The 15976-nt window shown below is 32.2% G+C and overlaps 1 protein-coding gene across 20 annotated transcripts in view; it reads left to right on the forward strand.

Annotated features, from left to right (window-relative positions):
* by (focal adhesion protein tensin) overlaps positions 1-15976 on the forward strand; it is a 779028-nt gene that overhangs the window by 636374 nt on the left and 126678 nt on the right. For 4 of the 20 annotated variants that reach the window (XM_085955431.1, XM_085955428.1, XM_085955427.1 and 1 more), the window contains exon 2: positions 11686-12042. The exons of 6 other annotated variants lie outside the window; for them this stretch is intronic. In XM_085955431.1, the coding sequence (XP_085811557.1) occupies positions 11980-12042 (63 nt within the window). In that variant the 5' untranslated portion in view covers positions 11686-11979. Of the gene's footprint in view, positions 1-3886; positions 4418-11619; positions 12043-15976 lie in introns of those variants that run through there. 10 more of the 20 variants (XM_085955429.1, XM_085955432.1, XM_085955425.1 and 7 more) reach the window with 9 other exon arrangements.

Here is a 15976-nt window from a genome sequence, read left to right on the forward strand (position 1 = left end):
TCTCAATCAATAATTGGCATTTAACACAATTAAATAATGCATTACTTATTGACATACTCATGACAATAATCAGATTATATTAACTGAAAGTTTGATTTCAATATAGCATTTTTATAAGACAATATATATAAGTTTTATACTAAAAGTGTTATTTACATTTCTAATAGGTACATAATTTTGATAAAATGACAAGAAAAAATACAAAATAGGTACATAGAAAAAAGATTTACTATTTAGGAATCGAATCTCACATCTTTCCCAGTGGGTGCTTTTATCAGCTTAGCTATCGGTTTAATAGGTACCTACCATGGGCCCCACATCCTGAAGTGGATCCAGGCTAGGATCTTTTGCGGGCCCCTACCTATCGCTAAGAATAAAGGCAGTGTGACGCTCTACAGTAGTGTTTTTCTAATGGTGTACGCGATAAAATTAATGTGTACCCTATATTCAGTATTTTTTTGTATATTTTAATACATCCATTTGAATTATGGAGTTGTCGAGCATTGATACACATTTAAAATTGCATCGTACAACCACATAACTTTAAATAATAACATTATCGAAGGAGAATAGCGCCGCATGCGACTTTTTTTGCTATTAAAGCAAATTTGAGGTATGTGTTTATCTCACTTATCTGGTCGACTCGCCACGCTGGGCCCCCAGGCTAGAGCCCTGTCACTCTCCCTTTGTGGGGACCATGGTACCTACTATCTATGTTTTCTGAGGTTTTTCAAATTTATCTAGATACAATTTTTCAATAATAGGTACCCATAGAAAATAATTACGAAAGCATTATTTGTATCGGTGCCGCAGGGGACTTTTATTGATGAACCATGCGACAAAATAATGTTGAGACATTTTTTTTCGACAAACGATATACCACAGTCGTTCGATCAAACCTGATTTAGAATATTGATAACGTGTACAATTTTGTTATATCAATAAAAATTACTCACTGTAATATACAAAAATTAATTATTTAGTCAGACGTAGTAAAACGACTACAACTCCATGGCCATGCTTTACGCTAGGATTGATTTATTACGTTATTAATTATCCGGCTAAAGCCAATTCCATAGGCTCCAAGGCTGGAAGGTCAAATGGCAAACCAGTATTGTGTGACGCAGTCGGTGATGACTGATGAGTGAGGACTCAATAATCTTCCGCAGCGGAACGACATTATTTCGTAGAGTACGTTTTGCTCAAGCATTGCTACCATCTTATACATGGAGCACACGGGAGAATTAAGGGGGATGCTTCTACCTACCAGAGGCACATAGCTGAAAAATACGAAACTAGCAATTTGAGACATTTTTTTCATAATTTACAATTTTTCAAACCGGTATTTCGGTATCGATAAATAATTGAATACCGGTTTTGAAATACCGGTATTGCAATCCCTAGTGTCAGGTGTTGTATGTCCAGTTTAGTAAGTTATGAACAAATTGCAAAAAGATATCCATTGTATATAATATATCAGCGGCGAAGGGTAGAGGTAGGCTATAGAAACTCTACAAAAATAGTGCACACTTTTCCACCAACTACCTACATTTTTGTTATCATTCAAATAATATTACAAATTGCAGATACTTAGTGTTTGTTTGTTTTTAAAATTCAAACATAGTCTAAACCAAGCCCTATTTTTATTACATCAACCAGCTTACGTAATAGTTATTTTGAAATAAACCTGAGTAAATTCTAATGGATTTAAGTTCTGTACTATTCCATTTGAGTTGTTTTTTGCGACCCGGGTTTAACCTTTCGGCATCTTCAGGAACTGTGTACACTCACCAAAACATAGCCTCACATAGTGCATGAAGATAGAAAATATAGAATTTATACTCAAGTACCATCAAGTACCTTCGGTCGATAGTTTTAATATTAACCCGAGTAAGCTTGCGTGACCTTGTCGTATCACTTGACTTGTATTACGTCACTCATGGCCTGTCGCAAGAGTGAAAGAAGTAGAGGATGTGAATCCCCACGATTTAAACTGAGGGATAGTGCCTCCTTACCGTCACGCAGTAGGCTCTTTGTCCAATATTTTGTTCAAGTTGAAGAATGACAATGGGCCTAAGGCCGGATTCAGAAAATACTATCGGAATCACGCCCGGAAATGGAGTATAAGGTTATAAAAACGGCGGCAAATGAGACGGAAATCGACGATTAGCGAACGAAAGGAGCCGCTGTGCTACTGTCAGGCAAAGAATTTATTATATTGCATCACCACTCAAATAAATAAACGATATTCACGGAAAAGACCAGTGTGATGCAAATGTAGGTAAATTTACCTGTGTCCGAAACGTCTTTATCAAAACACAGTAATAATTTAACTTGAAAATTTTACGACTTCGTTGCTGCCTATAAAAAAACTACAGAAAATGTAGACTTCTGTTTGATGAATAAATTGTTGGATTCGACTTTAAATACCTTTATCATCATCAACATAATATTATACTCCACAGCCCATTCCTCGTCAATACTTTGTGTGTAGATAATATGTAGGAAATGGAATAAAATTAAGTATACTATACTAGTGTGACCAAGTGAGACTTATTTAATTTATAGTATGTGGGTGCAGAATTTTGCATTCATATTTTTTTTATATCTAGTGTTATTCTTTTCGTAATTATGTATGTCTGCAAAGGAACGAAAGGGGATATACCTATCTAGGTACCTCTTGAAAATTAAAAATTAAAATTGTAAAATTAGAATACATAATATGTCTAATTTGCCTCAATGCATATTATATTAACGAGTAGATAGGAGTTCTCATACAAACTTGTTCAAAACTCTACCTTCTTTTGGCTCTCCTGATAAGGACTTATTTTAGACTCATCATCCTTATCTTTTCTAACACAGATGTTATACAATAAACTAACAGTTAATACGCATGATGCGTTTATAGATTAAGTTTAGATTAAGTTATTAAGATTAAGTTTTCAGAACAAATAAGATAAATTACCATTTGTCTTTTTTTAATGTATGAAATTGGCGGAGCGCTGATTATTTGAAACGGATATTTCAAAATAAGTCACATACCTATGCAGTCAAAATCTAACAAAAAATACGTAGGTACATAGTATTATAATAATATATAACCTTCTAAAGCGCGCCAAAATTGTACGAAAAAAGTTTGATTATTTAACGGCCCACATGCTCAGCGTACGTCAAAATGGAGCTTTTATGCTATTTTCAAAGCATGATCCTGGACATTCCTTAAACGTTGTAGATAATCTATTTACATAATTTTGAAGCCTTATTATCCTTTATATTTATTTTAAACATTTGATGACTGCATCAAGTATTTTTATTACATAAAATAGTATTCTTTTAAACCTTTCGCGCTAATATTTTAGAATATAGTCATATTTCGGTACATAACTGTGCAGTGGTGTTAAGATTTTTTACATTTATTAATTTTTAAACGCATTTATGAAACCATAAGTATAATTTATTACGAGATAATTTTTGTAAAATATTCACGATAAAAAATTATATTGATAATCTCTGTGATCCCAAATTTGACAAGAATTAGGCATTTTATTATTCAAAAAATCGGCAAGATTAACACATTTGAAGATGATTCTAAAGATACTTATTATAAGCTATGTCTTTGACCATTCAAGTGTGATAAACATCTTATGAATAATGATTGCTTTATAATAATTATTGACCTAAGAATAAGGTAGTGTTTTTTTGAAATACGCCATTTCTTTTGGCATTCCTCAGTGGTTAAGCTGCAACATACGGCCGTAGCCACAAACACACACACACACACAATAACATCATTTTCCATGTTAGCTACGTTATATTTCGTTGCAAAACTTCCAGAATTTTCTTATATGTGGCAAAATGTCATTCATAAATCATTAAATAACAATAAATTAATCATTAATAAAAGAAGGAATCTTTTAAGTGTATTTACTTATGAGCAAAAAATCACAATGATAATTGCAATAGCCTGACTCTTGCCACGTGAGCTCAATTTATTATTGATGTCTGAATGAAAATTAAACGCAACTCACAGCGTCAGTCGTCGCGACTCGTCGTTCACATCGGACGGTATAGTTTTGCGTCGCGTTTTGGGACATAATAACCTAACAATTTAGTTAAAGAACCGTTTTAGTTTGTGTACGCATTGTGATCCCAAAGAACCGCCTAAGTACGTGGTGATCATCGACGAATAAATTATTACCCACGGCCATCTGCCGGCGCAAAGGTGACACTAATTTGGCCCTTTGCCGCGGAAACGTATGCAAAGTGCTAGTTTGTTGTTGTCTGTTAAAAGTGGTTTACACGCGAAGAAAGATTGCTTCCAAACAAAAATAATAAATATTATATGGTGGCATTAATATTAAAATATCAGGGTTAGTGCGTAAATATCTTATCTTCAGTTTTTACCGAAATTGAGTAGGTAACCTACACACCTGTTTCAAGATTGTTACAATATTGTCTTATTCATTACATAATAATATGTTAATTTTTCCTTCGATTTTCAATTATTGTGCTAAAGCCTCAATTACATTGAGCTTCTTTACGAGCTGTGTTGGCGAATTTATAATCTGCCTGTAAAGTCGCCAACAAACAGCTTGTAAAGAAGCTCAATGTAATTGAGGCTTAATCAATATTTTAATTCTTCATTGTCTTTAAGGTGTATAGGTTTGACAACGTTTCTATTTATTTGTTCATTACTAATTTAAAATGGTTTATGTAACCACTTCATAATAACAAAACAAACATAAATAAATACACTTTCTAGGTGTCCAGATTTGTTTTCACAAGGTTTCCGGTGTAAAAACATTTCGAAAAAGCAACTGTTTTACTAACTTCAATGATGCAACTCTCTCTTACTGATGTTTTTTAGGATTCGGTCTTTGCTATTTAATATTTATAAAAATATGATAATCAAATACAGGCAAACCTCGACTTACGAACGTTCGACTTTCGCACAATTCGCTATTTCGCACATTTCAAAAAAAATCGTTTTTTTAAAACGTCGCGCTGGCCGTGGGGTTAAGATATCCCTTTCTCGCTCGCTCACAAGCAAGTGCATTTCTTGCGTCACTTGCATCCTGCTCGCACCCTCACTTTGCTTGTGAGTTAGCTAGGATAGGTGGCTTGCGCAGAAGCGCGTGCGGGCGTGTCATGTTGTGCGTTTTGCTAATTTTCTTCATTTGAAATATTTCACCCTAAAAATTTATAAACATGAGTGAGAAACGGAAAAACTGCAGTGTTGATACGAACAAAAAGAAATCAAGGACTTATAAACTTCACATGACGTTCTGATTGCGGTGAATCTTTTGCTTCAATCGGACGTTCGTATGATACAAACAGGTCTACTACGATATGTTCAATTTTGAAAAATAAAAATAAAATTAAGGAATACGTTCAAAATTGTGGAAATATATTATCTTTAAAGGTTGTTTCTAAAGGACACGGCATAGTTATGGATGAAATGGAAAAATATTTGTCATCATGGATCGACGACCAACATCAAAAAGATGTCCCTCTGAATATTTCAATTATTCAAGCGAAGGCTCTTAGTTTGTACAAAGATTGCAAGGCTAAAAAAAGAAGATTCTAACAGGATTTTTCAAGCAAGTAACGGTTGGTTTATATTAAATTCACTGGAAAATCGGCTGATGCGGATAAAGATGCTGCAAAAGAATTTATTTCCTCATTATCCAAAATTATTGAAGATGGAGAATATTCCTCTAGCCAAATATTTAATGTAGATGACACAGGTTTATTTTGGAAAAAAAATGCCTAGTCGTACATTCTTATCTAAGGAAGAATCAGTTGCCCCAGGGCATAAACCTTCTAAAAACCGATTGACATTGCTTCTTGGTGGAAACTTGGCTGGTGATTTAAAATTGATGCCAATGTTAATTTATCAACCAGAAAATCCCAGAGCATTGGAAGGGAATGATAAAGAACTGCTTACAGCAATCAAATAAAGCCTGGGTTTACTGCGTTAATATTAAAAGATTGGTTTACTTTACATTTCGTGCCAGCAGTTAAGCAATATTGTAAAGTTAATGATTTACCATTTAAAATATTTTATTTAAAATAAGAAAAAGAAGAGTGGCAAAGAGTTAACTCTTGATAACTTTTTAAGGGAAACACCCGCAAACCCCACTTAAACATGTCTTTTAAACATCTTATATTTACTTGATAAATAGATATTTCAAAATACACACAATTTAATTTTTTTTACTTCCCTCTACTTTCGAACATTCAACATTCGCAGACCTTTTCAGGAACCAATTATGTGCGAAAGTCGAGGTCTTCCTGTACCTACCATACTTCGCAATCATAGTATTATACCTATTACTAGGTCATTCTTTCATATTATAAAAGCTTATTTTATAGGGATTGTAGACTGTAGTGTACGTACGGGACAATGTAATCCGCATTTACAAAGTAATACAATTTTTCTCAAAATAAAACAATATTATAAATGCAAATTCACGTCGATTTTATATTGAATCGGTTTCCGTGATAATTATATATTTAGAGGTCGACGCAATGATAATATTATTATGTCATTGATAAACCGTAAAAATAAATGTTTACCTGCTTAAAATCTTATTAATATTTTAAATAAATATTAAAAAAAAAAGAATGATATTAATTCTTCACCATGTTCATCGTTCTTACTACATAGTATTACTAAATCTGTTCGCAATAAATGAAGAATTTCGATTAAGTACATAATATTTCGTTCAAATTATTAGCATTTATTGCAACAACCATATTTTTTACATACAATGTCACCATATTGCTTTCGAAGTATGAGCAATAACTAGCACTACCATCGAGGTTTACAGTTTCGTGTCACGGCTTCACTATAAAATCTGTTCTGTCGTGCGAAACCCCATTAAGTAGCTACATCGCACACGCTTATTTGTTGCATTAATTCAATTATTATATTTTTTAAACGTCATATCAGTTTATATTCACTATAATAATATGTTGACTTATTTTACATCGTTTTTATTAGCTCGTATTCTTATTTGTCCTGTTTGTCCAGTAAAAATCTTGCAATCGATTTTTAACTAACTTCCCGACTAGCTAGACATTTGAAACTTTTAGAATATATCAGAACACGATGCCAACGCATTCTTTTAATACTTTTAGCTATCTTTAAGCAGAATTGAATTAATTTTCAGTTATTTCTGTTTTGTATGAAAAGTTATTTCGGAAGAAATCCGTAATCCAATCCACTATTATTGGTTGCTAGGGGATGGTCCTAGCAACTAAATTATTAATATATACGTGCGTTACTATTGAAATCAAAATGTCATTTTAGTATTCTATATTTGTTTGTTCGTTTGTTTTTTATTTACTTCATATCAAGTACGAGTTTGAGTATATTAATTCAACAGAAAATTTAAAAACGTTGTATATAAAAAGTTCTTTTTATCTTGTAATTATTTATGTATCATGAAGCGTGTAAATATTATCAATTGTTACAATGTAATATCACGTAATGTTGAAAAAAACGTGACAACATAATGTTATTTAATACAAAGTTATTAAAGCATTAAAAATTTGCAATGAAATTATCACTAAGTAAACGCGGATAGACTGAAAATAAGCAAGTAGGTACTTAACATCTTTTGTAATTATTTATCTATTTTAGTAGATTTTACATTGTGACATTGTAAACGTTTCCTATCTCTAATTATTCAAAAAAATATCGTGATTTATTAATTTTCAGTAAAGTGAAATTCGACGCCTGGTTTCAGACGCATATTTCCACGAAATATTACATATCGTGTAGGGTTGCAGCATTGCATGACCATTATTGTTTTTTATAAGCATACCGACGTGCATATCTTTACAAGTTATTTATTTATTTGACATAATAATCATATCAAGTCTTTTTTAACTGTTATCTGCAGATTGCCTGAATCATTGAAGTCATTATTCATATTAAATGCATTCGTCGTAGACACTAATGTAATATATTATTATAGTGTTATCGGAAAGCGACGGAGATTTATAGTATTGTTTTACCTTAGGCTTAATATTTTCGTTTTATACATCTAAGAATTTTCAGTACCTAATAATAGTATTGTATAAGTACCTACCTACATAGCGAGTGTATGTACCTATGTATATTTTATTTACAACGTTTTTATTAGCCCGTATTCTTCTTTGTCCGGTGGTTGTTTGTCCGGTACAAATCTTGCAATCGATTTTTAACCATCTTTCCGACTAGCTAGATATTTGAAACTTATTATACCAGAACACGATGCCAATGCATTTTTTTAAACACTTTTAGCCATTTTTAAGTAGAATTAAATTCATTTTCAGTTAATTCTGTTTTGTATGAAAAGTTATTTCGGAAGAAATCCGTAATCCAATCCAGTATTATTAGTTGCTAGGGTCCTGACAACTAAATTATTAATATACACGTGCGTTACTATGGAAATCAATATGAGTGTCAAAATGACATTTCAGTATTACTTATTTCTATCAAATACAATTTTTTTGATCGTTTAAGCTAGTCAAGTCAAGTTTATATGATTCAACAGAAAATTTAAAAATGTATATAAAAAGTACTTTTTATCTTGTAATTATTGGTTATAACGTCTACTTGCTTGCTAACAATTTTTAATAAACCATTTCTTTTATTCAATAATTCACAAGATTTTGAGAATGTAACATTCCATATTATATTGAACAAACATAACTTGAATTATATCAGGGGTGTCTTCAAGTTATGTATGTTCAATTTATTAATGGGACCGATAGATGTATTTTTAATGTTACGACTATCGAAACATTTCCATATATTATGTATGTAAATTGTTCTTACTCTTCTGGTTCATTCTAACCAGGGAATCCAATCCCGAGCCAAAATTCTGATCCCGGGATTTCGGGATTACAATTTGACAATCCCGGGATTGGCATTTTTTTCGATTGTTAATATAAAAATTTTACATTTACAAATAACATTGATAAAATTGGTCAAAAATAAATCTAATATAATTTATACTATTTAAGACATTTATTCTTAATATTGTATACGTTCAATCTTGGAAATACATAAGTTTATTGGAGTAAATAATATTGTAATATAAACAATAATGTGAATTTAATATGAGATTGCTGTTTCTGATAATAAAGGCTTAATGAATGGGTTAGCGAGATTTAAAATAGTAAAGAAAATCATGGTGTACTTATGGCCTTTCCGCTTAATAAATCTAATTAGTCAGCCAAATATGAAACTGCAGTAAAACGTATGAGATCCAATCTTTCTCATTTTTATTAATTTATGTGAAAAAATAAAATGAATCGGCAACTTACACATGGGTATAAATCAAACTTCATTCAAACACAGTTTATTTCTAGTGTAGTTATTTGTTATTAAAGTATTTTTTCTGTTATATTTTCGTTTTTATTTTATTTCCCATAAAAATTGATAAAAAAATCAATCCTGAAAGTTTCGGGATTATGTTTATCAATCCCGGGATTCATAGGTATCGAAAATAACTCGGGATCTCGGGATTGGAATTCCTAATTCTAACCAATCCTAATAATTAGTATAACAACAATTTAAAGTTATTTTTACGTCACTATTTATTCTATCACTCAATGATTATGGAAATAACCCGCAATTTCATTAACAATAAATAAACGCGCGCTAAAAGGAATTGCTTCGAGTAAAAATTCATTATGTTTTACCAGGTGTTTTTTTAATGATAATTCAAGTTCACGTAAAATGAAAACAAAAACGTGAAATTGCTGTAGGATCAGTCTGCTCGCGAAATCGTGTTTGTAAAATACAATGTTCAGTTTTTGCGGGGCTCGGTAAATACATTATAATGTGTATAATCTTTTTCAGACCGGTCAGGATTATAGGAACATGTTATAATTTATAATATATAATACCATATTAATTTATTATTAAGACATAAGGCCTTGAACGAGAGCATAGTATTATTTGATGTTTATAATAGTTTATTATTTAGAATAAATTCAATCTTATAAGACTATAAAAATAAATATTGTAGCTTTGCTTAAAATAACAATCTATAGCACAAAAGAGCAACCCTAAAATATGTTATATTCTTATTCTTGTAATATTTTTATTATTATTTTATCGTGATATAGTAACAAAACAATTTGTGAACATCGATTTCATTTTTACAACGTTTTTCTTAGCTCGTATTCTTATTTGTCCGGTACAAATGTTGCAATCGATTTTTAGTTAACCTTCCGACTAGCTAGACATTTGAAACTTTTAGAATATATCAGAACACGATGTCAATGCATTTTTTTAAAATACTTTTAGCCATATTTAAGTAGAATTGAATTCATTTTCAGTTAATTCTATTTTGTATGAAAAGTTATTTCGACACCATTATTGGTGGCTAGGGGTCTGGGGTCCTAGCAACTAAATTATTAATATATACTCGCGTTACTATGGAAATCAATATGACATGTCAAGTACAACAAGTTGTATATACAAAGTTCTTTTTATCTTGTAATTATTACTATTGAAGTGTCATAAAATAGAAGTTTAGCAATTTATGTTATATAACTGAGTGGTTAATATGTGTACTTACACTTAAAAATAGTTATTACAATGTTTACCATAGTGTATGTATAAGTTAAAAAAAAATTGACAGTTCATTGACAATAAGTAGATATTCAAAGCTAAACTGAATTTAAAGGAACCACTTGATATTGAATAATAATTACTTAAATCTTCGCTGTATTTAGTAAAAACAATGCTGCGAAGGTTTTTCCATTTCTTAGATATTATTTTATTTATTAATTTCAAGATTTATTTTGAGCCATTTGTTGAAATGTAGGCATTCTGTTGTTGAATTATCCGGCAAGTCCAGGGTTCGAAATGGAATGGAGCGCCGTTCCAGTTCATAAAATCCTCAAGATTATTGCGTGTCTCGTGGAAATATTAATTAGATATGCCATACAATAAAAATCGAACACACTTACTTTTATTAAATCATCATCATCAGCCTGAATCTATCCACTGCTGGATGAAAGCCTCTTCAAGTTGCTTCCACTTCTCTCGGTCCTGTGCATTGAGTTGCCACGTACTTCCGCAGAACTTTATCATTTCATCGATCCAGCGGCCTCTAGGTCTACCTTGTGGACGGACACAACAATAATTAGATAATATTATGTAACTATGTTAATATTTTCGTAAAATTATCGAGCGCTCCGGTTCGTAAAATTTTCTATTAAATTTTCAACATTCAATAATATCATTTTTACTCAGTATTTTTATTCTAATTGTTCCCATATTGCGTGTAGTTACTTCAGTACATGATACATTCAGCGATGATTTCTTAGTATTTATTGTTAGGTAACAGAATACTTCAGATGTGCCCCCTTGCAAAACTCATTCAGAATAAAACTATGTCATGTAATTGTTTTAATAATTTGGCAGCCGAAATTTAAAAAAAAATGTTCGTCAATTAGTATTAAATTTCTTTAATTGCTATAAAATGCCGCTTTCTACCTTTCGCCTTTCTAATAATTATTTATATTGCATAATTGTTTTAATTCTACACCATTATAATGTATGTTTTAATACCACGCTTCCTACCTGTGTCAAATTATCTCTGTCAAAAGACTACAATCACATTCTCGCAAAGTGAAAATAGTCGGATACTAATAATTATAAAATATTATTGTTAGATCAAGAAGATGAAAAAAATCCGTACAAGCTAAACTCACAAGACCAAAAGAAGACAACGGTGTATTTTTCAATGTCGTGAAATCACATGTTTGTTTTACGGACGACGAATAAATTAAAATAAATTATTTAATGTTCTCTTCCATTTGTCTCCGAACGGAGTGAGATCATAATAATAAGATAAATAATTTAGCTAACAGTGCCGCGGTGCGTCGGAGTTCGAAAGCTGGTAAAAGTGGCGGGCGATTTGACAAGTTTTAAAATTGCGCGGGAGAAGTTTCGGAAGCGGAAGCGACATGCGCGCCCCCGGAAGCTGGTGGGGGTGGCGGAAACGGAAGCGGGCTAATTCGCTGCCACAGGTTATGTAACTTTGTGATATATCTACCTAATTTTATGAAAGAATAACCATTAATTGTGAGAATATAATAACTTTTTCCATCTATTTCTCTATACTTTACTTATAAGTATGTATATTTATTTATTTATTTCACACACACGTGCATAGTATATACCTACACCAAAAATAAATTACCAACATCAATAATCAGGGCATCACCGATTATATTTGTACATAATATTGTAGATAGAATCAGTTCATGAATCTATTTGTCAACCTTGGAGTATAATATATAGCAGGGGTGGCGAACCTATGGCACGCAATGCAACGCACAACAATGGTGGCACGCGAGATGATTTTGTATGGCACGCGTTTGAAGAGAAAAAAATACATATATTAATAATAAATGACAGATCGCATTGTATAAAAATAGCAGGCAAATACTGAAACAAGCATTACGTTTAATTTAAATATATAATTGCATAGGTCGGTCCTTAGACTTTATGCGTCACATATAATATCACCACACTAACCTCATCAGGCGGCGGGGGATGCCGCGCCGCGAACCTCTAATTTTGATCGATTTACAATGCTTGAGACCACTGTAGCGAGAGAATGCCTCATCTGATCGGAGCAATTCTCGTGTCAATATGTGCGATAATAACCAAACTAATTATTAATACATTAACAAATAGTTTCATGTCTACCCAAAAAAATGTCTGCACCAAATAAGAAACAAAAACTTGGTAAAGGTAGTACCTAGTAGTAATTCTGGCAGACAGTTTCAAAATATTGGACCGGAATGTACCTATAATTGAAAAAAGTGATATAGCTATATGTCTGCTATGTTCTGTGAGTGGTATATAGAACATCATAATTTTTAATAGATTTTTTAAAAACTATTATTTCCTGATGAAAAAATGATTGGCACGTCAGATAGTTGAAAAATAATATTTGGGAAATTTTGGCACGCGAACATAAAAAGATTCGCCAACCCTGATATATAACATTTCCGCACATGGATAACTGGGTTCCATTGTTTTAGAAATAGTTGAGTCGAAGTTTGCAGCCACTAGTGCAGAAAAGCTTAATAATACTTTGACGATATTTTCCGCAATGTGAAGCATAATCTACTCCAGTAGTAATGAAGTAATAGTAAAGAGTAGCGGACAGCACACGCATAGTTGGAAGGGAGTCTTTTAGCTACATAACCTCCGAAAGTGGTACAATGTTCAAGGCATTGATAAGGAAATGTACCTACTGCAATTTGGTCACCATTCTTCGATAGAAGACGGTAATAAAAGAATAAGAAGAATTGTCATCCAAAACTATTTGTTTCATTGAACAAAGACTACAATGAGGGTGCTGGTTAGTTTTTAAAATTCTATTGAACCCTGCCAAAATCAAACAGTAATAGTTTAGGTATTCTATGGGCGATCCGACAAAAATAGTGCATGCTTTTTCAGTCATTTTTATTTGTTTTCGTTGAATTAAGAATACGTCATATTACTGCTAGTGTATATGCAGATAAACTATATTTTACAGATAAACGATTTTACAACGTTTTTCTTAGCTCGTATTCTTATTTGTTCGGTGGTTCTTCGTCCGGTACAAATCTTGCAATCTATTTTTGACTAACTTCCCGACTAGCTAGACATTTGAAACTTTTAGAATATATCAGAACACGATGCCAATGCATTAGCCATCTTTAAGTAGAATTGAATTCATTTTCAGTTAATTCTGTTTTTTATGAAAAGTTATTTCGACACCATTATTGGTTGCTAGGGGAGGGGTCTGGGGTCCTAGCTAATAAATTATTAATATATACGTGCGTTACTATGAAAATCAATATGACATGGCAAGTACAATTTTTTTGATCGTTTAAGCTAGTCATGTCAAGTTTATGCGGTTCAACAAACAGAATTTAAAAACGTTGTAGGTATATAGAAAGTTCTTTTTATCTTGTAATTATTTTTTTTACTTTTATCTACTATGGCTTGGATTAGATAGGGTTTAATTGAATTTTAAAAAGTAACAAACACTATCTACTCATTGTAGTCTTAGTTATGTAGTTCAATGAAAATAAATACGTTTGATTAAAAAAGTATAGTGTAATGTCTGATCTTAACAGCCTAACTCCACCCTTCGCTTCCGTTATGTACCTGTCTACATGTCTCATTGTGCTCTCGATATCCAAGCGGTAACGTGTCGACATATTATTTCAATATTTAATATGTAATATTATTAACATATAGGTAATATGTTGAGCAAGTAGCTAACATCCATTTATCGTAAAAACAAAAATATGGAAACCCCTTAGATTGGCATAGATTAATTATTGTAATATAATATTTCAGTAATCATACTATTGACTTGATTAACATAATAACGAAGTTAAAATGAAGTTATTGAATGAGCTTAGTATCGGATAATTATTGATATCAAACACCGATCATTATACCGTTTACCCGGTAAATTAATTTAACACTATAACCATTACTCAGATATGTTTATTACGTACATTAAGTTTGATAACTAGTTACAGAATCATAAATATATCGGTTACTTGGGCAATTTACATAATATACGTTAACATTGGAATGTGTCTACATACTTACATATAATTAAGCATAATATGTACAATAATTTAAAAAACTTTGTTTATGTTTCTGCCAACACTCTTTTTAATTATCGTTGTAAATCTTACAATACACATTTCAAACAGATATCTTTGATTTCTCTTCTGTGCAACCAGTAACTAATATAAGTTTATTGATCGTTCATTAAACGGATTTAATGAGTTGACTTATTAAGGCTATACCTCAGTTGAGGCACGGTCTAAAAAGATCGTGGCTAGGCGATGCGCGGATTGCGGGTCGTGGTTGCAAATGACGCATGCCGAAGGAAATATAATTTGTCACGTTTTTTTCCAGACGTATTCTGCAGGCACCAAACTAGAAGACTCCAACCTTCGCACTGGATTAGCCAGTTCCTCACCGGCCATGGCAACTTCGCCGCCAGACTCCACGAGCTTGGCTTGATAATAGATGGGCCGGGTTGTAGCAACCGAGGCCAACTTTGCGGCATTTGAGAAATTTGCAGCGTCGTATGGGGAGCGGGATAGTCCCGACTCTTCTGTAGACTCATCCATTTCAATTCGTGGCACTCAGTATGCGGGTACACAAAGCGCCTAACGTCAGCGGACAGCAGAGCCAGTCCAAAAAACAAAAAAAAAATCTTTCTTAACTTTCTTCTTTTAGCACTACGGTGCATGGTTGCAGCATCAGTCCCGTGCAGCTCCGTGTCGGGACGGAATGAGCACTTAAAATCACTTCTTTCAGACACGTTTAAAGCGTCATAGAAAGCGGCCGTGCATATCCACGGTTGTGCATATGACGGGTGGTGGTGGGCACTTTAACGTATGTTCTATTAGTAACAATAATAATATATTCATTGACACTTTTTCTTTTTCAAGTACATGGGTAACGCTTTTAGTAATCTTTACACGATTTAAGAATCAATACCCCCGTCGCCATCACGAAACAAATTGACGTGTTCCCAGTTCGACGTTCTCTCTCCGAATGCCAGCGAATCCAAAATTTCGTCGCGCCTATAGTTGAAAATTATTTGCCGTTTCATTGATGTATCGTCTTAAATCTTCACCTAAAAAAGAAAATGTAATACAGAGCTAATAAGTGACGTAGCTTTTTGGTGTTGTATAATATATAATTATGTTCAAGTACAATCATTGTATTTATTAGCATTGCTAAATACAAGCGTTATATTATTTAATATGTGGAAGAAATACTAACAAAATATGTTACTAAATTATGATAGTTATCTGACAAGAATTAACATTAAACTGACTTAATTACACATCATAGAATATTATTAGATTATAAAAATGTACCACTTATAGATTTTTTGTAATTATAATTTTCTATAAAAAGTGTAGA

Source organism: Rhyacophila brunnea, unplaced genomic scaffold, assembly GCF_057557595.1.
Source record: "Rhyacophila brunnea isolate RB1 unplaced genomic scaffold, BYU_Rbru_1.0 scaffold_5, whole genome shotgun sequence".
NCBI lineage: Eukaryota > Metazoa > Arthropoda > Insecta > Trichoptera > Rhyacophilidae > Rhyacophila > Rhyacophila brunnea.